This window comes from Toxorhynchites rutilus, chromosome 2, assembly GCF_029784135.1.
Source record: "Toxorhynchites rutilus septentrionalis strain SRP chromosome 2, ASM2978413v1, whole genome shotgun sequence".
NCBI lineage: Eukaryota > Metazoa > Arthropoda > Insecta > Diptera > Culicidae > Toxorhynchites > Toxorhynchites rutilus.
In genome coordinates, this window is record NC_073745.1 from 252,190,358 (window position 1) to 252,214,634 (window position 24,277).

Consider the following 24,277-nt stretch of genomic DNA (forward strand, 5'->3'; position numbering starts at 1 on the left):
TTTACATCTGTGTGACAATTGGATTTGAACATTCTCTTTATTGTTTTAAAGATTCAACTCGTCATCAGGGTTATTACCAATAGTTGTTATGTCATTTTTCAGACTGTTTATCAGTTTGGTAAATATATCTCACTGTCGGAACAAATATCATTTAAATAGAGCTCAGTTAGGTGCCACCTTCACGCGATCTCACACTTGTTATGCTGATTGCAGTTTTTCCTTGATTATTTTTCTCTTCTCACCATAAAATATTGAGTTATATAGGAATTTTTATTATTATTAATATGTGATCTTTACAGCCACAGAATACGCATGACGGCTACTAGCGCGTCCGTATAACAATTCAATATTTGATTTCTGATTTGCGATAATAATTTTCCATATTGGTTTATATGAAGATTGAAAATGAATTTCGCTATTTATTATTTTGAAGCAATATATTGATTAAATATTTCAACACATTGAGCAGTGCTTAAAAATACTATAATATTTTGAAGCTTTAATTATCGTTGAGTTTACATTTTTGATTGAAGTAAAATTTCAAAGAACATACATAAAAAACGACTAGCGTAGCTTAGTGCTCAATCTTCTGTGTCGTTTTTATTGGTGTGAGGCTAATATTTGTAATCAAATGTCGTTTTGTGCAAGGCACAACGCTGCTCACATTCAACTTAACGATTTTGATAACAATGAGCAATAAAATTTTTACTACCAAAGTGAGCTAGAGACGAACTTATTTTCTAGAAACTTGACTATTTCGTGTGATGATAGTTTTGGAAATCACATTCACCCATTTGGAGGTCATTAAGCCAGCGAATTTGTGAAAAAAAGTACGACGAAAGCTACTTACTTGAACTAAGGAAAAAACTCTGGCGGTTCCATTCTACGTTAGATAGTCATTCTGTTCATTTTCGTCAGTGCTTCCATCATCATCGACATCGGCATCGTTGGGGCGTTCCAGTACTCGGATATCGGACAGAAAGTCACGCATTGCATCTACGATTGAATTCAGAGAGTTAGTGTAAGCCTGGAGGCCAGCGATGGCCCCATCGGCTGCACCAACGGCGGCAGCCGGACCTGCTGGTCCCTCTCCCGCTTCCCTGTTATGGTGCTGTAGTTGACCCAGCTGCTGCTGCTGTTGTTGCTGTATACTAAAACTGGGCAACAATGATTGGAAAAACATCGAGAACGGAGAGGCGTTGATCATTGTACGCGTCGTCGGACTTATCGAGGGCCTACAAAAGTTGTGGAAGTTATTGTCAAACGATTCACTGTTTATGTGATTGAAATCGAGGATATTTATTTTACCTGCTGTAAATATTTATTGTATCCAACGGAGGAAGGGGATCGTACATGAGCACGGGCTCCGTCTCCTTCTTGATAAACTGAGCTAGAGGGACCTTCTCCTTGAAATCCGATAGTACAATATGTCGCAGAATGGCCCGTGGAGGATTCATATACCTGACGTCGAATAAAAAAAAAATGTAAGGGGTTGTATCTAGGACGTAGAACTACGGAATTATATTATTCAATCCGACTGTTTATCACTTCGAATATTCACCCTCATTCTTGTTTTCGAACGAATAGGAAACGTTCGAAAGTATGCCACATTTGTTTTCTTGTTTACGTGTGAATCCATCCATTCGAATTTTCGAAAAAAGAATAGTTCGAAGGATAAGCCTATTCTAGTTTTCGTATGAATGCGTTTTTCACCTGCCTACCAATTTCCCTTTTTCTTGCAAATCCCGTTCGTTTGTTAAATCAGTATTCTCATTTTTCGGATAATTCAAGCTTAAGTCGTATTGGTTCTCCTGCTCAATCTATTATAGAAGGAATTAAGATGTTGAGAATTGTGAATATGAGTCATGAAGATTATTAATATTTCATTTCGATTCATTTTATGATGCGTTGAAATGCCGGTTTCAGTAAGTCTTCGCATGATAATCGCTGCCATCCCCCTAGTATTGTTTTCGCTATACAATTGCCCAATTTGCCTGACACCTGCTTAATACGTTCGTCGCCCCGTCGGCAATATACAGCGATATACGTATCAGATCAAACCCATCTCTACTTACTCTGAATTCAAAAAGGTTCATTTATTAGAATAATTGACCTAAACCTCATTGATCAAATCCAAACATATTTCGAGCATGTCCCGAATACTCTCTATGATCAGTTCTTGAGTTGAATAAAAAAACATTGCAACTTAAAGATGTAGAACCTTAGGTTGATCACTTGAAATGTACGATAAGTTCCATCCAAAAATTGTTCAATGTTTGATATTTTCTCCGATATGCAGATAATATAATTTTAGCAGAAGACGTTGAACACTATTGTCCATACTTATTCTTTATTCTACCTGCACAAACTCCAGGCATTTTTTTTTGTTTCTCCGTAAAGATGGAAATCACATCCCGGTTAATACAAGTAAGTCAAGTAACGAGTGATGAGATATGTCGAATGTGAAAAAAGGAGGTATGAACAATTTCTTTAAAAATCCGCAGTAGAACTCACGACAGCTGCTACGAAATGTTAGAACATCTTTATCGAAAATTTTGGCGGAATTCCTTGCTGTTTTGATTGTGTATTACGTTGTAACTCCAATTTCAATACGTGCAGTAGATTGGTTTCTGTGGGTTCGAGTTCAACGACTGATTTGGAAAAAAAGATAACAACACTTGAAAAGTTTAGGCATAATTTAACAATAGGAATATGAATCAATCGAATAATGGGTGTGATAAAAAGTCATTACAGAACTTGACATTGCAACTTAAAGATGTAGAACCTTAGGTTGATCACTTGAAATGTAGTATTATATTATAATAGTTAGCGACAACCCAAACGTAAACATAAACAAGGAGTTAGCAGCAGCCAGAACTGATATCGCGAGAACGGAGCTCGCCGACATAAACATAATAACTCATCAAAACAACGATATGAGCCTGCCGCCGGTCAGCATTATTTCAAGGACAGAAATCAGGCCACCCGAAAAGATAAACACAGCACGCGAGCTGACTTTAGAGCTTAAGATCAAATTGTACTTGAGTCTTTAAGTGATCATCAATAAAGGAGCTCCAGAAAATATATTTTGTTAGATTACTTGAAAGAAAAAAACTTTAACTGGCGCCCGAATAGGTACCCAGTAGTGAAAAGTGTGTTTATTGAGTGAAAATAGAGGCAACTGAAGAAGACTCAGTGCGTTACAGTGACTGATAGTTACAGTGTTTTCACTCAGAAGAAAATTAGCACTCGCGATTACGACCGCGTTTAATTAACGCAGCCGAACGGACTGGCTCCTGAGTAGTGAAAAGTGCAGTGAAAACGCGTAGTTAGAACAAAAAGGAAAGCAGCCGCCGTACGGGGACTAATCGCTAGCAACTGGGTTCCCGTGGATCCTGGTGTCTCAAAGTGAAACCCGGCACTACAGGATTTGGAATAATAGGAGTCGACAACGCCCCAGTCGCGCGTCCACAACCTTCCAGTGCCAACACTGTTAAAGGATTGTTGGTTGGAGGTATGTTTCCAGCAATTGTGTGGTGTTCCCACATAATGGTTGGATTAATATTGTAAGTATTGATCAAAAAGTATTGAACAAATTTTAAAAGTGAATTTAATAAAAAATAATAAACGATAAATTTTTTAACAAAAAAGTGAAGAAAGATAAATAAATACTGAGTGAATTTATAAATTAAATTTAAGTGTTTCATTCAAATCAACTTTTAAAGAGTGACTATTTTTATAAGATTAAGGAACAAATTTGAGCTGACATAATTACAATTGAAAAAATTAATCATCCAAACTAATTGTGTTTAAAAAAAAATATTTTTTTTCTCAATTAATCAATTAATAAAATGGCACATCAAATCGAAGATATTTTGAATAGACTGAATGTGTTGGAAAGCATGAACGTTGCATTTCCGGCAGCTGATTACAGTGACCCCGTTTTAATTTACGTGCACCCTGATGGAACACCAGCAGATCCATCTGCAATTGAAAAACTTCCCGATTTAATCAAGGAAATTCCCGTTTTTGATGGACAATCAAATGAATTAAGTGCCTGGATACGAGATGTTGATGCATTAGTGAGAGCATATCAACCTAATACCAACAGCACCGTAGATCAAAGAAATAAATTTTACGCGATCTGTACAGCCGTCCGAAGGAAAATAAAGGGCGAGGCGAACAGTGCACTAGTGAATTCCGATGTCAATATCAATTGGAATTTAATCAAAAAGACTCTTTTAACACTCCTATACTCGCGCATCGGTCTGTCAGACCGAGAAATCAATAATTCGTTCATTTCTCATAAAATATCAACACTACAACTTTGCGCTTCTCTCTAGCTTCGTTATTCGTTGTTCGTCATCGTTTAGCGTATCGCTTGTGTTGGTACAAAGAGGAACGGAGGAGGCACACGTGCCACTTTTTTAACACTTTCGGTCTGACACACCGACGCGAGTATAGGAGTAACTTTTTTGGACAAGTGCCTTTTTCATATTCTAGAATATTGTTGAATGAAATGTATGAATTAATGTTAATGGCGTGGAATATTTATTGCATATAATGCATAAGATCATTACCAGACTATACATATTTCATTTCAGTCCCTTTTGTAACTAGATTGAACGGATCCATATATTAACTATTCGTCGATATCTTCGTCGTTAGATTCATAAGTTTAAAAGGAAAATATACATGTTTTACTTTCGTATAGTTATTCGCTAAATATAATGGTCATACATATACATACTTGTGAAAGAATTCCACTTGTGGAATAATTATAAACAGTAAACTATATACCAATTAGTGGCAAATGGTAATTTTAGTTACAGTTTCGGGGAATTTTTTTTCATAATGAACAATATCGACAAGAAAACTAGAAAATGAAAAGGAAGTTCCTAGAAATCCTTTTATATCATCTGTTAATGCCCCATCTAAAAAGAAACATTAGTTCTTAGTTTACCAAGAATACATAGACAAAGAATATTAGAAATATGCAACCTTTATATTCCAAACTTTATATCAACAAAAAATATGAAATTTCATTATTACAGCACCAATTACAGGAAGTCAACAAGATCCACATTAGAGACGATCACCTACTGGTACATAAGAAGAAAAAATAATTAACGTATTATCTCATTTTCAGGATTTATTCCAGCCCCCAGATGAAACACTAACATTTACCACAAAAGTCAAAGCAGAAATACTAACTAACAATAGCGATCCCATATATTAAAAATCTTATCCTTATTCTCAAGCTTTGAAACAAGAAGTTGAAAACCAGATAACAAAACTTTTGAAAAATGGAATAATTCGTCCACCCTATAATTCTCCAGTTTGGATAGTTCCAAAAAAAGAAGACGCATCCAATACCAAAAAGTACAGACTAGTAATCGATTACAGAAAACTAAACTCCCAAAGGATAAGTGACAAATATCCCATTCCCGAAACAGCTACAGTTCTAGCAAACCTTGGCAACAATAGATACTTCACAACATTAGATTTGGCTTCAGGTTTTCATCAAATTTCTATGGATGAGAAAGACATAGAGAAAACCGCTTTTTCCGTAAATAATGGTAAATATGAATTCATTCGCTTACCATTCGGATTAAAAAATGCACTCAGTATTTTTCAAAGAGTAATGGACGACGTTCTTAGAGAACATATTGGAAAAATATGTAATGTTTATGTAGATGACATTATTATCTTCGGAAAAACCCTCGACGAACATTTGGAAAATTTACAAAAAGTTCTAGAGACTTCGAAAAAAGCTAATTTCAAGATACAACCAGATAAATCAGAATTTTTGAAGAATGAAGTTGAATTTTTAGGATTTATCGTTTCCGAAAATGGTTTGAAACCAAATCACAAAAAAGTTGAAGCTATTAAAAAATACCCAAAACCTTCTAACATCAAGGAACTACGAATGTTTCTTGGATTGTCAGGGTATTATAGACGATTTATCAAAGATTATGCAAAGTTGGCAAAACCCTTAACAATCCTTTTAAGAGGGGAGGATGGCCACGGCCGAATAACAAAACACGAATCAAAAAATTTTCCAATTAAATTAAATGATGAAGCAATAAATGCGTTTGAAACATTAAAAAACATTCTTACTTCAGAAAGAACTTAAAGAGTTTCTGGTACCAAAAAATAATGAATGGCATTATGACAAGTGAACCAATAATGGGCATTATACAAGAAATTTATAAAGGAGTATTTGATCCAAAGTTAGTACGAGCAAGATATGCACAAAAAATTGTAGAAGACATTAACAATGAGAATGATCAGATTAAAAAAATTGCAGAGATCTATAATTACGCACACTTCTTCTTCTTCTTGAATGGCGTTAACGTTCCCTGTGGAACTTTTGCCGTCTCAACGTATGTATTAACTAGCGTCATTTATTAATACTTAGTTGAGATTTCTTAAGCCAAAAAACACACCTTGAATGTATTCCGAGGGGCAAGCTCTAGAATACGCGTGCTCACAGTGCAAGTCGAAGGAAATTTCTCTGAAGAAAAATCTTCCGGCCAAAACGGGAATCGAACCCGAACACCCGTCATGATAATGTGAGACGCTAACCACTCGGCCATGGGTGCACAATTACGCACACAGGAATGCTAAAGAAAATGTGGCCCAATTAATAAAAAAAATGTTATTTTCCCAAAATGAATAAACTAACTATGAATTACATCAAAAATTGTGAAACTTGTAAAACAGAAAAATATGATAGACATTCACAGAAAATATTACCAGTAGAAACACCAATACCACATTACTCAGGAGAAATAGTGCATATTGACATTTTTATATATAATCAATACTTTTTATTTCTGTCTTCAATAGATAAATTATCAAAATTTGTTAAAATAAAGCCCATCAAGTCCAGATCAATAGCACATGTTAAAGATTCTCTTATTGAGTTATTATTCGATTGGGACATTCCTTGTACAATTGTAATCGATAACGAAAGAACATTTACATCAGAAATAATAGAACAACAAATTAAAAATTTAGGCACTCAAATTTATAAAACCCCAGTAAACCATTCAGAAACAAACGTTCAAATAGAGAGAGCACTTTCAACCATACGTGAAATAATGAGATGCACCACAAGTCCGAATCTTCCAATGAATGATTTAATTCAATTAGCCGTACATAAATACAACAATACGATTCATTTATTTACAGATGACACCCCAAAAAATGTATATCTTGGAGTTAACAGAGACAACCTGTCATTCGCAGATTTTGCAAAACAAAGACAAGAAAATTTGGATCGAATAATTAAAATATATCAAAATAAAAATAATAAAATCACAGTTCCAAAATATTTAAAATTCCCAGAAAATTGTTACGCATACGAAAAGACAAATACTGTATCTAAAAGAGATCCACAATTTAAAAAGATAAAAATAAAAGAAGATCATGAAACCTTTGTAATTGATGAATTAGGAAGAAAAATTCACAAATCAAACCTCAGAAAATGTATAAAATAAAACAAACCATTCCACATCATTATCTTTTATCTTTTCAGGTTCGCCCTCTGCGTACCCGTAGCATACTCAATATTAAAGGGTGTGTCACATCAAATTGCATCACGGAAAAAACGCTGTAGAAATTCGCCCAGTAGACCGATCCTTTTGAAAATTTTAGACAGTAAAATAAAAACTATTAAACAACTTTTGGCATTTTCCATTTTTCATACTTCGAGCCCAAGCCCGTATGCTCGTACCTTCCTCTTTACCCCGTCCATAAGGTTCTGTACAACGTCAGGTTGTAGTTTTTTTTGAACAGAAATCCATTTTCTCTTGAAGTCCGCCACCGATTTGACAACTTTTAGGTTCTTCCGGAGGGCCTGCTTCATAATCGCCCAATATTTCTCTATTGGGGGAAGCTCCGGCGCGTTGGGCGGGTTCATTTCCTTTGGCACGAAGGTGACCCCGTTGGCTTCGTACCACTCCAACACGTCCTTTGAATAGTGGCACGAAGCGAGATCCGGCCAGAAGATGGTCGGGCCCTCGTGCTGCTTCAATGGTGGTAGTAAGCGCTTCTGTAGGCACTCCTTAAGGTAAACCTGCCCGTTTACCGTGCCGGTCATCACGAAGGGGGCGCTCCGCTTTCCGCAAGAACAGATCGCTTGCCACACCATGTACTTTTTGGCAAACTTGGATAGTTTCTGTATGCGAATCTCCTCCGGAACGCTGAATTTGTCCTCTGCGGAGAAGAACAACAGGCCCGGCAGCTGACGAAAGTCCGCTTTGACGTAGGTTTCGTCGTCCATTACCAGGCAATGCGGCTTCTTCAGCATTTCGGTGTACAGCTTCCGGGCTCGCGTCTTCCCCACCATGTTTTGCCTTTCGTCGCGGTTAGGAGCCTTCTGAACCTTGTATGTACGCAGGCCCTCCCGCTGCTTGGTCCGCTGGACGAATGAACTTGACAAATTCAGCTTATTGGCGACATCCCGGACCGAACTTCTCGGATCACGTCTAAACTACTTAACCACGCGCTTGTGATCTTTTTCACTGACGGAGCATCCATTTTTGCCGTTCTTCACCTTCCGGTCGATGGTTAGGTTCTCGAAGTATCGTTTTAGTACTCTGCTGACCGTGGATTGGACGATTCCCAGCATCTTACCGATGTCCCGATGTGACAACTCCGGATTCTCGAAATGAGTGCACAGGATTAATTCACGACGCTCTTTTTCGTTCGACGACATTTTTCCAAATTTACGAAAAATTGACAGTGAAGCATGGCCAACGTGATCTATACACTCTTATCTGATTTTAAAGCGAAAGCTGAAGATATAATTCCTAAAAATTAAATTTCTACAGCGTTTTTTCCGTGATGCAATTTGATGTGACACACCCTTTACAAGTACATGATTTAACCAATAATCCGCTGGCCATAATACCTTTAGATATTGCAAAAAATATAGGTCACGCAAGAGTTGTCCACCCAATAAATCTAAATGAAATAGGAAAAACGATTGAAAATCTTGATCGAGTAATTCAAAACGATTATTCTAGCAATGCCCTACACGAATTGATACAAATAAAACATTACAAATTAGTGGAAATATATATGAAAATAAAACCATTCGAAAGAAGACACAAACGATGGGACACCATTGGCACTGTATGGAAATGGATCGCTGGAAACCCCGATGCTGAAGACCTTCGCATAATTAACTCATCAATGAACTCCCTCATCCATCAGAACAACAAACAGATATTAATCAACGAACAAATTGGAAAACGATTACTCGAAGTCACAAACATTGCAAACCAGGTGTTAACCTTAGAATCAGAAAGAATGAACAATCACTCGGCAGAAATAAACCAACTAATTATACTCTCTGATTTGGATTCACTTCAAGATCAAGTGGAAACAATTGAAGCAGTACTTATGGCAAAACATGATATCCCCAGCAGTAAATTGCTATCCATTCAAGATTTTAACATCATTGGTACTTTTCTGGAAAGCCAAGACATATACATATCGTCATTTGAAGAACTTCTGTCGCAATCACAAGCACAAGTTGCAATTAATAATTCATACGTCATGTATATTTTGAAAGTACCTAATGTAAGCTCCAATGAATTTCAATACAATTACATCGACTCTGTAATAAGAAATCAAAAACGGATAACAATCAAGCAAAACTACATAATACAAAATTCAACCAATATATATGAAAGTCAAAGAACCATGTGAAGATAGAGGAAATAAATTCATTTGCGATAACAGCAACCTGGAACCTACAACAGAATGTATTAACTATCTCATTAAAGGAAGACATTCAACATGTATTCTTGAAAAAGTCTACACGAAAGAAATCATCAAACGAATGAACGATGAAGTAATTTTCATTAACAGAGGGCTTTCGTTTCCTCCAGGGAGTAAATGTGTTCGCACTATCTTCCATTAATTCCATTCTTGTATCGAGCTGTGTGTATATGTGAATGAAATCGACATTAGGCATGAATTATGATCGCTCGTTGTGTTGCTCTCTCGCTCGCAACTGTGGTTTCATTTCATTCCATCCCATATTTGGTTTTAAACTTCTTCAGTTCATTCGCCTCTAGCCTTGAGAAGGGCCCTACTCCATACTCCTCCTTTACTTGTCTTGAGAAAAACAATCCACTCCCGATCGACGCTCGCGAGCTACGATGTAGCTTCGATGACCACCAAACGAAATGTGGTGTGAATTCAAACCTCGGATGGCTTATTCATACCAAATAAGTTGAAAACGGGCAGAAACGAATGTATTAGGCTGTCAAAAAATTCCTGCGGTATTTTTTTTGAAATTTTATTTGTTCATAAAATTAGTTACAATCATCTGTTTTAAGTCAAATATGCGCCGTTTTGTTCGATGACTTGTTCCCAACGAGATGCCAACTTCATAATACCCCTGTTATAGAAGCTCGCTTCCTTATTGGCAAAAAACTCGGATAGCCAATTTTCACAGGCCTCTTTTGTGGCTAACTTCTGACTACCTAGCTCGTTCGCCATAGACAAAAACAGGTGGTAGTCACTTGGTGCAAGGTCCGGACTATACGGCGGATGCAAAAGAATCTCCCATCCGAGCTCCCGGAGCTTCTGGCGCGTCACCAAAGAAGTGTGTGGCCTGGCGTTGTCCTGATGGAAGACAATGCGGCCTCTGTTTATCAAAGATGGCCTCTTCTTCATGAGTGCTACCTTCAAGCGGTCCAGTTGTTGGCAGTACAGGTCCGAATTGAGCGTTTGGCCATAGGGAAGCAGCTCATAATAGATTATTCCTTGACAATCCCATCAAACACACAACAGAACCTTCCTGGCCGTTAATGAGGGCTTGGCCACCGTCTGAGCCGCTTCAGCGGGCTTCGACCACGACCGTTTGCGCTTCACGTTGTCGTAAGTGACCCACTTTTCATCGCCAGTCACCATCCGCTTCAGAAACGGGTCGATTTTTTTGCGATTCAGCAGCGATTCACATGCGTCGATACGGTCAAAGATGTTTTTTTGCGTCAACGTGTGTGGCACCCATACATCGAGCTTCTTTGTGAATCCAAGCTTCTTCAAATGGTTAATAACGGTTTGATGACTTATCCCCAGCTCTTGGCCGATGCTACGGCTGCTACTATGCCGGTCTTTCTCGGCTAATTCAGCGATTTTGTCGCAATTTTCGACGACAGGCCTTCCGGAGTGTGGCGCATCTTCGACGACCTCTTCACCAGAACGAAAACGTTGAAACCATCGTTGTGCGGTGGAAATGGAACTGTATCGGGTCCATAAACTGCACAAATTTTAATGGCAGCTTGAGATGCATTTTTGCCTTTGTCATAGTAGTACTGTAAAATATGTCGGATTTTCTCTTTATTTTGCTCCATATTTGCGACACTATAACTCACGAACGACTTAACCAAACGAAACTGTCAAGGACTATATTATAGCGCGCAAAAATACCTTTCCAACAATCTATAGTATGACTCGATACAATGAATACAACTAGAACTACGCGCTTACAACGACACCTCGCGGAAATACCGCAGGACTTTTTTGACAGCCTAATATTAGTTGCTCGTTATTGATGGTACGGGTAGGGTTAGCACACAAATCGGCAAAACAAATGTATGGGAAAAAGGAAATTCTTCCAGTTTTCATTAATTTAAACCGTTTAGGGCTTTTTATTCCTTCGCGAGCAATCGGTTCTCTTCTTACTAACAATAGAATAAGTTGAGATGTAAATACATAGTAGATATAAGATAGGTTTAAGAATTGAGTGTGATGAGTGTGAATGAGAGTGCGAGTGTGAACATTGGCAACATATCCTTATATCCCATCTGTTCAGTCCCTGAAGAGAGAGAAACATTGGTTCGCAAGTTTCACCCCACCTCCTTTTGGTGATTCTCCTGTCACCAGGTATAGCAGTCTAGCAGCAAGGATCACATGAGTATTTTTCCAACCGCAAAGCAGTAAACAACGAAAGAGAGAAGTGAAGCAAAAGGTGAAGGTGTTGAAACCTTTTTTTTCTTCCATAATACTGAGTAGTAAAGAGTTTACATTTTAATCCTGTCGCAACGTGTGTTTTTTGCCATTTGCCCAGTTAGTTCCTTCCGGAACTGATTCCCGAAAGTGTTTCCGCTGAGAACTTCAAGTTCAAGTGTCCAGAGGCACGTTTCCCCCAGTGAAACGGTGCACCATCCGACCAGAACCTCCGCTCTCAAGGCTATCGAATCAACACCATTCTTTTTCCTGATAAAATTATGTTACCCTTCCAAACTCGAGTCAACCGTAATCGGTTTTCTACCTTATTAACAATAGAATTAAGGAAAATTGTTCATAGATATATAGATATAGTTAACATGTTTAGTTAAGAATTCGGCTCCTCTAAAGTTATGTAACTGATCCTGTAAAAATAAACGAATTAATAAAAAAAAACCATTTAGGGAATAGTGAACCGCAACGTATAGAATATCAAACAAATCTTAGAAAATTTCCGATTCGATTGGTATGCAAATTATCAGAATTCGTTCGCTGTGAAAATAGCTATTAACTTTTACTTTATTTTATAATGTGTTTTTTAACGTGTTTTATGATTCGGCACCCTTCCTGAAAGACGCAGTTCTACATAAAAAAATCCTCAAGAATTCGCATTTCTACGATTTATTCGCTCAACTTACCTCTGATTCCTCTTGACTGTATAATCGACCACAATCTCATCCTTCGCGTCAACGCGATCCAGTGCAATATTTACATTTTTCTCCAACCAGGGCAAAATTTCCGTATCCCTCCAAACGATTTTCGAGCGGCAAACGTACATCGAGATGAGCTGCTGGAGTGCCACTGTTGCTTTGTCGTAAGTGCTTGCGGCGAAATAGCTGTGACTGCTAACGCGTGGATCAGGCTGAATGGAAAGCTCATCCAGCAACTTTCGGAGTACAGCAGGGAACATAAGCAGGGCATACTGCAGTGCTCGATCGGCTGCATCCATGCGCTTTAGATAGAACAGTGCCAACGCGTAGGCGTACGCCATGTTCGGTAATTGGGAAAGATTGTTGGTGTTTTCCCATTCTTCGTATAATTGTACGAGCCAGTCGTATTGCTTCGCGCGGATAGCATAGTAGTCGATGATCAGGATAATCGCAAGAGGATCCGTGATGGGGTCAAAGCTTAGAATGAGTTTGGCCACTTCCAATGCTGTTCGCGAGCAAGCTCTGGATTCAAGATACTGTGAGTGCTTGAACAGTGTGATGAACAGAGCACGGTTTTCTTGTCTTCGATAGTCCAAACGACAATTACCCTGCGTTAGGCTGAACATCGTGTGGAACGAGGACTCCAAAGCGAACAACGCGTGCTCGATCAACTCGGAAGCCATTGCATGATCTTCCGACATTTTACAAAGTTCGCTCAATTGAATCAGTGAATCCACGTGATACGGTTGCTGGTTGACGATTTTGATGATGTTGTCCGAATCCATGCTTTCAACGGCGTTCAAAAATTTTTGCTGGATCTGTCGGTACGAAGGAGTATGCTCGAATGCAAAATAGATGACATTCTTGTCAGCTGTTCCTTTCGTCCCACCAGTTGATTGTTCTGGCGCTTGAGTTAAGTTCATGTAAATGCCCGACTTTCCAACCGGTGGCCAATTGTCCTTGGGATTCACCAAGTAGGTGGACTTCATCATACGTGGTGCGCCTCGATTGTTGCGTCGTTTATTTCTGAAGGAAAAAAAAAGATATCAACAAAGGCCATCAAACAAGCACCAGTTTCTAACTCACTGTTGATCTGCGACCACCTTACTGCCAAACATTCGCCTCATCTCGTACTGGGGATTCAAATTTTTGTGCTGAATCGAAAGTAGCGATTTAGTGACGGGACCTGCCGAATCGTGACAGGCATTGTTAGCCACAGCTGGACTATTTTCGGACTTCTCATAATCAGCGAACAGTTTATCGACTTCCTTGACGGTTTTCGCAAAATCATCCTCAACGTCTGCGTTGTCCTCGCTGCTACGGCGAGCCGCATTGGCCACATACTTGCCGGTTCGCTTCTTCTTCTTCTTTTTCTTCTTTTTGGACTCGGCGAGATGTGAGTTGAGCGTTCCACCGGCAGCATCCCGTTCGGTTTCATCGTTGTCGTCCTCTTTCACCTCGCTCTCCGAAAGGGATTGCTGTTGGTTCAGCTGAAACATTTGAAGAACGTCAATAATTGTATTTGTCTATACAGCGATCTGGCGTAGTGGTAACATCCATGCCTCTCACGCTAAAGGTCACGAGTTCAATTCTCACTCCCGACAATCTTCCAAAAAAAATGGAAGTAGAAGTGACGAACCAGCCAAATGAGTTGAAAGTCACTATAATACAGATAAAAAAAAATTATCCGCGAATGCGAGTTCCTTAGTAATTCTATAAACCTTCCCGAAATTTGTCAGTGAGTGGGTAGAGTCTTGCTCTTTTGTTTTGGCCATGGCTTTCACATTATCTGATCACTGATGTAAACGACTTTACAGATGGATAGTTCAACAATTTCTGTATTGATAAAACATAGTTTTCATGCTAAAATATCTTTCTTCGTGTTAGTACCTCATTTTTAGCCCTTTATTGCGTTATCCGCGATTTTCGTTGTACGCGGTGATCTAGCCCGACTTTTTAGCGGATAATCGGGGTTCTATTGTATATATATAGGGTTGGGGAAAGAGAAATGTCGTATTTCTGATCGAAATTTGACGTTTTATTTAAGATACTTAAAATTATCCAATTTAAGTCAAATATGCGCCGTTTTGTTCGCAAACTTGTTGCCATTTAGTAGGATTCATTATCCCCTCTTATAAAACCCCCCTCCTTATTTGCAAAAAGCTCAGACAGCCAGTTTTCGCAAGCCTCTTTTGAGGCCAACTTAGTATCACCAAGAGCGTTTTGCATGGACCGGAAGAGATGATAATCACTTGGAGTCAGGTCCGGACTATACGGTGGGTGCAATAGGACATCCCATCCGAGCTCCCGTAGCTTCTGGCGGGTCATCAAAGATGTGTGGACAACGCTCGGTCCTGGTGGAAAACAACACCATTCCTATTGATCATTTCTGGCCGCTTCTGGTCAATCGCCTGCTTGAAACGGTCAAGCTACTCACAGTAGAGAACCGAGTTCATTGTCTGGCCATAGTTGAGCAGCTCATAGTGGATGATTCCCTTCCAATCCTACCAAACACACAGCAAAACCTTCCTGGCCGTCAATCGTGGCTTGGCGATGGTTTGGGCCGGCTCACCGCGCTTCGACCACGACTTTTTTCGCTTTAGGTTGTCGTACGTGATCCACTTTTCATCACCAGTCACCATCTTCTTCAAAAATGAGTCGAGTTCGTCCCGTTTCAGCAGTGCATCGCAGGCGTTGATTCGGTCTAAAAGATTTTTTGCGTCAACTCGTGTGGCACCCATACATCCAGTTTTTTTTTGAATCCAATCTTCTGCAAATGATTCTAAACGGTTTTATGGTCTATACCCAGTTCCTGGCCAATCACATGCCGGTCTACTTGGATAATTTCAACGATTTTATCGGTTTCCACGACGATTGGCCTGCCAGTATGGGGTGTATCTTCGACAGCCACTACACCAGAACGAAATCGATCAAACCAACGCTGTGCTGTGCGAACCGTTACAGTATCGGGTCCATAAACTACACGATTCTTTTCGGACGCCTTCGTTGCAGTTTTACCTCGCAGGTAGAGGAAACGTAAAATATGGCGAATTTCTTGCTTGGTGGACTCCATCTTTGACGCGCTATAACTTGAGACTGAAAAGGACAATCACAACATTGTCAAAACGACACTTGTAGCATAGATTGTCGTCTTTAAATAGCCGTATAGTATGACCTGATGCCATAAGTACAACACAAGATATGTTTAAGTGTTGCCATATATTGACAATATACGACATTTCTTTTTCCCCAACCCAATATGTCAATGATTATGTTAAAATGATTGTTTTTTCTTTCTTCGGTTTAAATCGAACAGCTAATAAGAGAGTGTGACTAGCTGGCTGGTGTGCAAAAAATGTGTTCGTTTTGAATTTGCAATAAAAAAACGAGCCATCTATTGATGTCTTTCTGAAAAATATGCTGTCCGGCCCAGACAGCTTTTATGCGCTTGGTAGAAACAGTACTGGAACTCAGTATAAAATGAGGACAAAAAATACAAAACGACAGTACCAGAAACGGAACAATCAACAATATATTACGAGAGTTGAGTCCGTGCAAAAATAATAACTACTTAAAGCTTGATTCATTTAGAATTCGGCATCACAAAACCCGTTGTATATCGAATATATTGGTTGAAGATACAAAAAATGTTTTATATCGAAATGTAGATAAATTATTGTTCTTTTCAGGAAAAAATATTGAAAAAAAACTGTTGTTGGAGCAATGAGGAACAATTTTCGTTTCCGTTACAGTTTTTTTTCGTACTTTTCTTCGGATACCCTAGGAATTGAGGGCAGTTGGGAGGGTTGATGTCTTTTTCAATCTAATCGACTTTTAAGTCTTTTAAGTAAACGGGCTGCGTCATCCATATGAATGAATAAACTTCATAATATGTTATAAAACTTCATATTTTTTCACTTTTCATCATTTCAGAAAGGATTTTCTTCAACGCCACTATGTCTCAAATTGCTCTACCCACGAAAAACATTTTTTGAATGGAAATGAACGTACGAGACAAATATGATCTTTATATAACACTTATCAGAAATAAATGCACAAATACTTCCTTATAATAAAAATTTCGTATTATTCCTTCTTTCGGGAAAGTGTCGCATTCGGGTAATTCGGGTAAGTGAAAGTTTGGGTAGATGCTACATTCGGGTAGCTATCGCATTCGGGTATTTGTAACATTTGGGTGAATGTCGTTCGGGTAACTGTCTTCCGGGTAACTGTTTTGTTTCGGGTAAACGTGTCAAAATCTGTCACGATACCACTGAAGCATCTCCCGGCTGTAGAGGCAGCTTGCAAAATCTGACCAAAACTTTACCGAACCTTTGGGGCCTCAATAAACGGAAGAAGACGTTCCTGTGGGCACTCTCCCCTATACATTTTCGAGTCCATGTTTCAGCTTTCGAGTTTGTGATGAGAACCTTGGTTTTCTGTCTACAGTTGACCTGGGAGCTGTCTAAAATACATCTTCACGTACGTTTCGTCATCCATCAGCATGCATCCTTCGTACTTCGTCAAAACCTTGTTGCACAGCGCATCTTTTGACCACTAGATTTTGCTTCAGTGTCTTGTTTGGTTGCTTGCAGGCGCGGAAATTACGATAAGCTTCTCGCATACGGATTTATCGGATGGTACTTTGGTTGAGTTGTATTTTTGGCGATTTCGTAGTCCGTGAGTCCCGGTTTTGCCTTAATAAGAGGGCAATCAATGGAATACAGGTTTGTGTGCGAACAACCGCCGCTTATGATGGCGGATCGGCGATTGACTCGGATCGCGCCATCTTGGCGGCCACTGGTACTCAAAGTTGGGGTTCCTACTACAACACTCCATGGCATTGAGTGTCAAGAGGAGCATCCCCCATAAGCGCAAGTGAATTACAACCGAACTATAGATAATTGCGGTCAGAATAGAAGCACCCATTCGGGTAGTCATCGTCTCTGTTTACCTGCCATGTGGCAAGAACCTGGATTGAGAACTGGAATTTACTTGCAAAAAAAATTCTACGGCCTTGCGAGCGTCCTTTCGGCAGTTACCCAGAACATTCAGGAACATAGTGCCAAGATGTTGTAGATTCCGGAACAGGCGTATCCGACGTCCACAATGTCCGTTTTCGACGCGGCGGGGTACCGTTTTTGAACGCGCACACTTCTTAACGAAGTAGCTTCACGGTTTTCGCCATCACGGTTAGAGTTCGACTGATAGTGCTGTCAATTTTTTTGCTGGCTCATGGGTTACTATGATTGATGCTGCGTGGGTAGTTTCGTCGGTGCGTGTGAAGGTAAACCCATGAAAAATCGGCGAATTTTGTCCATTTTTTTCAATGCAAACGTTAAGTAAACTGGGGTGGAGCAAAGCAGGCGATCTACATAGAATTTGCTACTGGATTTTCTACAGAGTTTCCTCCAGCCACCTGATCACCAGAGACTACCGAGTGAGGCGTGCTGAATGGAAAAAGAAGATTCCGAAAACCTATTCTGCAAACGAATGGCACCAACTACAACGATCCCTTCGACACCGCGAATTTGCTAAACTGTCCTCAATTTCGGGATACGATTTTGAGTTCATCCGACGGCAAAAAAACGAACAGAAAGTCAGTCAATCGTTTCGTGGTTGCGAACGACCGGGTTGGAAAACACTCCATCAAACACTTCTTCGTCGAAGAACTCATCGTCGCGCTGCGATCCATCGAAGGGGAGTCTACTGGTCCCGACTGCATCGGTTATAATATTATCAAACAGCTGTCCCTGTTAGGTCAAACCACTCTCATGAACATATTTAATGCCCTCTGATTGGAACACGACTTCTCAGTGGAATTGACACATAGAATTGTGATTCCCATCCACAAAGGGTGCCTTCCAACCGAGGATGGGCTTAAACATGTATTTCGCATCCCTTGAAGAGGTGGAAGCTGTGCTTAAGCTTGGATACACTGTACACTTCGTAGTTGCTCTCCTTGATTGACCTGAACCAGCGAAATTGCATAAAGAACACACTGAATGACGCTTGGGAGTAGCAAACCATTCTCATTGTGTAAGTTTCGGTGATTCGAGCTTTAAATAATTTCGACAAGAATCACAACCCTATAAATTTTTATTTATTAAATGGCTCTAACGTTCCTAGAGGAACTTCGCCGTCTCAACGTAGTATTACATGCGTCATTTTCATTAGTCTTAGTTGAGATTTCTATTCCTATTAACACGCCTTGAGTGCATTCTGAGTGGAAAGTTCTAGAATACGCGTGACCACAGTGCAAGTTGGAGGAAATTTCTTTGACGAAAAATTACCCCGACCAGAACGGGAATCGAACCCGAACCCCCCGGCATCTTAGGTTTGACGCTAACCACTCGGCCACGGGAGCACCGTTAACATTTTTATTGTTTTATTCATTTGATGTTCATCGTGCTTCTGTTTTTCGGCAGATGTTCCTGCAATCCTTTCTGAGCGCTGTTCGATGTATGGTATGGAGCCCCATTTGTTGAAATTCAATATTTGGCTTCGAGCGTACTACTCTTTTACCCACGGAAGAACACACTTAAAATCCCGATTTAGACCTCCGTTTTTACATTGTCGCCTTCGGGAATGAACACCGGGTTCATTTTTTTTGCCATCGGAAGCCACCCATCCAAACACCATAACGCTAGCAGGATGCTTGGTCAGATACACTAGACAGATACCATATAGCGATCGTTTCTGGAATTTGATACGGGATCGATGGTTAACATGTTCTTGTTGGTGAACAGGATTACCGGATTTTTTCGCTTGACGAAGTTCAAGATTTTCATACATCGCTCGACTTGTAGCGCCCGGCTGCAGTTAGTGATCATATGAGTTTTTTTCGTGCCCTCGACTATCGTCATTTACGCTCTTCCGTGCCGTAAAGTCGCTGAGAAACTCGCCAACATTTGTCGGATACAGTCCTCATGCGGATCCCCGGTATAGCGGCACAGTCGACAATGAAGCGGCCAACCGTTTTGCCGGAATCGGTTACTTTGGACAGCTTCTAACGCGTGAAGCACCAAAGTCTTCAGAACTTTTGGACGGAGAAATGAACCATTGAAACTAAGCGACTTCTCCGGAGAATCAAAGGCTCAATATCTCAGTATCTCTGGCAAAATTACATCTTCAATGCAGAACAGCAACAGAAAATTATGTGGTGGCTGCAGAGGCGAAAGCAATGTCATCGAAACAAAATTTCAAATTCAGTTTTTCACCACAGAATACAACTTTCAACGTTGAAAAATACCTTACGTCACTTTCAACCCGAAAACATTGAAATCACGAAAGTTGAATGATCGATTAAAAATATCACGAATCAGTCATTCACGATTTCTGCATTACTCGAGAATTAATCAAGAATATGAAACCAAATTTGGCATGTGGAGGTTTTAGGGTGCAATAAATGTTTTAACGGTGGTTAGACACTCCACCCCCTCTCTAAGGGGGAGCTGCCATACAAATGAAACACAAATTTCTGCATAATTTGCGAGTTATCAAGCAAATTGAGCCAAATTCGGCATGTGAAGATTCTAGGGGGCACGAAACGTTCCTATGGTAGATAGACACTCCTACCCTCTCTCTGAAGGAGAGAGGGCTGCCATACAAATGAAGCATACATTTCTGCATAACTCAAGAACTAATCAAGCAAACGGAACCAAATTTGGCATGTGGAGGTTTTAGGGGGCAAGAAAATTTTTTAAGGTGGTTCAACACTCCTCCCATCTCTCTAAGGGGAGGCTACCATACAAATGAAACACAAATTTCTGCATAACTCGAAAATTAATCAATCAAATGGAGCCAAATTCGGCATGTGAAAGTTTTTGAATATGAGAAATGTTTCTATGATGGTATGATACCCCTCCCTTCTCTGAAATGGAGAGGGGGACCCGTAAATATAATACACATATTTCAACCAAACATGACAATTGAATTTTTTTTAATGTGATAAAACGCACTCCTATATCTTCTTATATCTATATAAATAAAAATGTATCACCGAATGTGTTGATAAGAGCAAAACTCGAGAAAGGAATTGTTCGATTTAGGGCTGTCTTTATTCTATCATATTCTCTGTATCAAACATTTATTCCATGTAACGGAAAAACATGTTATGTGCAAGTGAAAAATCTTAAACGAGATTTTCAACGTGAATGGGATAACGAAAAATAAATTTTGGGCGGGACGAAGTTTTCCGGGTCAGCTAGTTCTTAAATAACTCTTTAGTCGAAAGTTTGAGTGGCCCTGAAAAGGACCTACGCAGCTGGAAATGGTTGATTAATGATTCATTCTTGTTCTCACGAGAACAGTACACGCACTCAGAACAATACACATAACGCATTCAGTATGTATAGCGGCATTTTTCCCGTACTACATAAAGTGCGGCTTAAGGCGATCATATATTTGTCCCACACTACCGTTATCTATTTCATAACGCATAACGCATAAAATCAACAATTCCTACGATCTCCATGGTATGAAAGTCGACGACAACCCTCCTATTCAATATTTCTCTTCTGCTTTGATTCCGCTCTACACTATGCTTGCTTCTTGCATATTCTGAACATGCATTCTGTGGCAAAAAACCTGATCAACACAGTAGCAAAATAGAAACTGAGATTGGCCAGGGCGAGCACAATATTTAGAGAATTTTCGGTGACAGCCAACGACATGCATCGACAAATCTTGACTAAGATGGACTTTAAAGTAGGTACTCATATTTATGATTTTTTGTGATTTCAATAGTTTTCTATCGAAGCAGTTTTGAGCTATTGAAACAAGTTTTTTGATCAATTAGTAAACAGCATTACTCATACACATTTTATCTTTCGAATGAAGTGATTGGCATACCAGTTTGTACAACTGACAAAGAGGTGTATACGCTCGAAACTTTGCACCCCAACCTTAGAGTACTTGTTTCAGAAATTTCAAACTTGCACCAGTACAGATTCAAATGTGATGTGATGCAAAAATACAGGGGTATTCTTCACCAGACGGCATACAAATCGACGCTGTGCCCTCATCAAACAAAATTGTATCATACAGTGCGTATCTATCATTAATTCTTTCTTAGAATCGAGCAAAACCATTGGGTGCGACATCAGCATTGAGAAAGACTGCTGTTTGATAGCTGGAGCGAGACGACTTGAATGATGATGGCGATGATGATGTTTTGAATTATAGAGGCTTTCAAATTCATCAGTTCATTCGCCTCTAGCCTTGAAAAAGACCAATTTGGAAAACTTCACTAAACACTCGGATTTGAGAAAGATTATTCGAAAGACTCGCTGCTGTCTGGTCGCTAGTTAGATGACTGATGAATTGTGAATACTGTTTTGAAATCGCAGATGGCTTGTTTATACTCAATGAATAGATTACGAGGGAGCTAAGATTGCAGTACTATCCTTATTCACTTTGTCCGTAGAAAGAAAGCTGCAACTGCATTTCGAGCGATTAATTTACGCCTGGCTTATTAGCAGTGATATATGAATATTGTACCTCCCTCATACATACTCGGCCACAAGAACACGATAGGAAAATGTGTATTCTTCCAATTATCCTTAATTAAAATCATTTATGGGTTGGGGAACCGTAATGTATAAATTGACGAAAAAAGAATTTCCGCTTCGATTGGAATGCAAACCATCAAAATTGGTTCATAGCTAAAGTAAATACTAATAATTAATATAGAAAACCGTGACCAATTTTTTTTGCTTTGGTACCATTACTGAAAGACGTAGTCTTATTTAAAAAGAGGTAATGATTTCATATTAATATTTTCATATCGATATTTTAATTTTTATTCACTAATGTCGACAGGATTACCCCTAATGATCGGATTAAATGTATTTGATAGATATTTAATCAACTCATACCGCTTAACTAGACAACTAACTAATGTCTAGATGTGTAAAACTCCATTATTCTCATCTCATTTTACCTAAATGATTTATTAAGTTTTCGTTTTTGTTACACATACAAAATGATAACAGGCCAGGCGGGCCAACCAAAATAGCCAGGTGGGCCGCAGATTGAGTACAGCTGGCATAGACGAACCAGCCTAGGAAGCTGAAAGTCTAAAAAAATAAGAACAAAAATTACCAATATTCATCATCAGTAAGCAAACCAGAAAGTTGGATCGCTTACATTCAAACAATCTTGTCCGCATCCCCCTCTTTTTCTACTGGGAGAATTCGCCTGACTCGTAGGGCACCATCAAACCTGGGCTATGCGTGGTCACATTAGTGAAGGAACTCAAACTGTTTGGATAAGAATGGATGAACCATGTCGTACAATTATATCGAAAGCGTTTTTCTCAATTGACCATAATTATTCACGCATGCAAGTTCACTGAAATTGGTTGGTTTTTCGTAATTCATTTGTTGGAAGTGATCTATGTTATTAGCTTGGAATACGTGGTTCTAAACAATGAATATTTTCAACACGATTATTATTACATGATAACAGATCACCACACGAAGCATTTCTTGTTTTGTGCAATCTAGAAGTATGGAACATTGGCAACATTTATGGATTCTTACGATTGCCCAAATAGTCACACATTTTCTGTACATGCATACCACTCACTCGAGGGAATTCCCGCATCATCTTGCTTACCAAATCAAATCGATTGATGTTTATCTTCTTTCGATTGTTACTGCCGATACTATTGGTGTCATAATCTGCATCGGCACCGTCCGAGATTTCATCAATATGCTCTTTAATCTCCAGGTCGTTTCCCTGCAGCTTTCGCAATATACGATAAGACATCTTGTAGAATTTACCAAATTATCGTGTCATGAAATATATATTTTCTCTTGCTTTTCGCGGTCTGTTGTTTGTAATTCACTTGTCCACCGAATTGTGACACTATTGCACTCGAACGGTTCGCCGAAGCAAAAGAAATTGGGTCCGTGAAAATGCCGAGTGTAGTGACACGAAACAAAAACAATAAACTTTTCACTGCTGTTCCAACAAACTACTGTGGTGCAGCGAAGGAAAACACGCAGTTACGAAAATGGTACATTCTCGTGCTCTTTTCTCTTCTTCAACTGATATTTTGACGTTTTTCTAGCCTCTTGACATTCGATTGCGTGTCCTATGAGTGTTCAAAAATAGTATTGAAGCGATAGAAGCAGAGATGCTATATATGAAGAGATGTGTTACGATTTTTGACAAAAGCTGAGATCAAAATTTTTGTGCGTCGCGTCGCTTCGACGATTATTTTTGAAGATTTGTGTCTCCATATAGGCGGCCACAATGACATATCGTGTCGATGTAACAAACGTTGTTCTGTGCATTCAAGCGTAAAGAACACCTTTAAATACGCTGAGCCCTGACTGAACTAACGGACCGAAAATGAGTCTTTCGTGTTGTCCATGTCGGTTCCCACGGATCGATAGGTGACTTTTCTAAAAATAATTTTCTAGCTTTCATGCTGCCGTTCCCAGTGCCAACACTCTCCAAACGAAAAGTCCACCCTTCGGTGTCAGTGTTGGTCCCCAGGGAACGACGCGGGGCGTGTTTCGTGTTATAGATTCAATCACAAAATGAGCATTTGATTCGTTTGGCGACATTAAGCTTTGTGCTCC

General features: G+C 39.4%; 1 protein-coding gene across 1 annotated transcript; it reads right to left on the bottom strand.

Moving 5' to 3' along the window:
• LOC129768691 (transcription factor 25) lies at positions 1-23,750 on the bottom strand. The gene is made up of 5 exons (XM_055770483.1): positions 23,304-23,750; positions 13,770-14,173; positions 12,672-13,709; positions 1,309-1,461; positions 1-1,235 (listed from the first exon to the last, which is right to left on the bottom strand). The coding sequence occupies exons 1-5, from the start codon at positions 23,454-23,456 to the stop codon at positions 884-886; spliced, it is 2,100 nt and encodes a 699-aa protein (XP_055626458.1). The 5' UTR covers positions 23,457-23,750; the 3' UTR covers positions 1-883.
• Between the last annotated feature and the right edge of the window lie 527 nt (positions 23,751-24,277).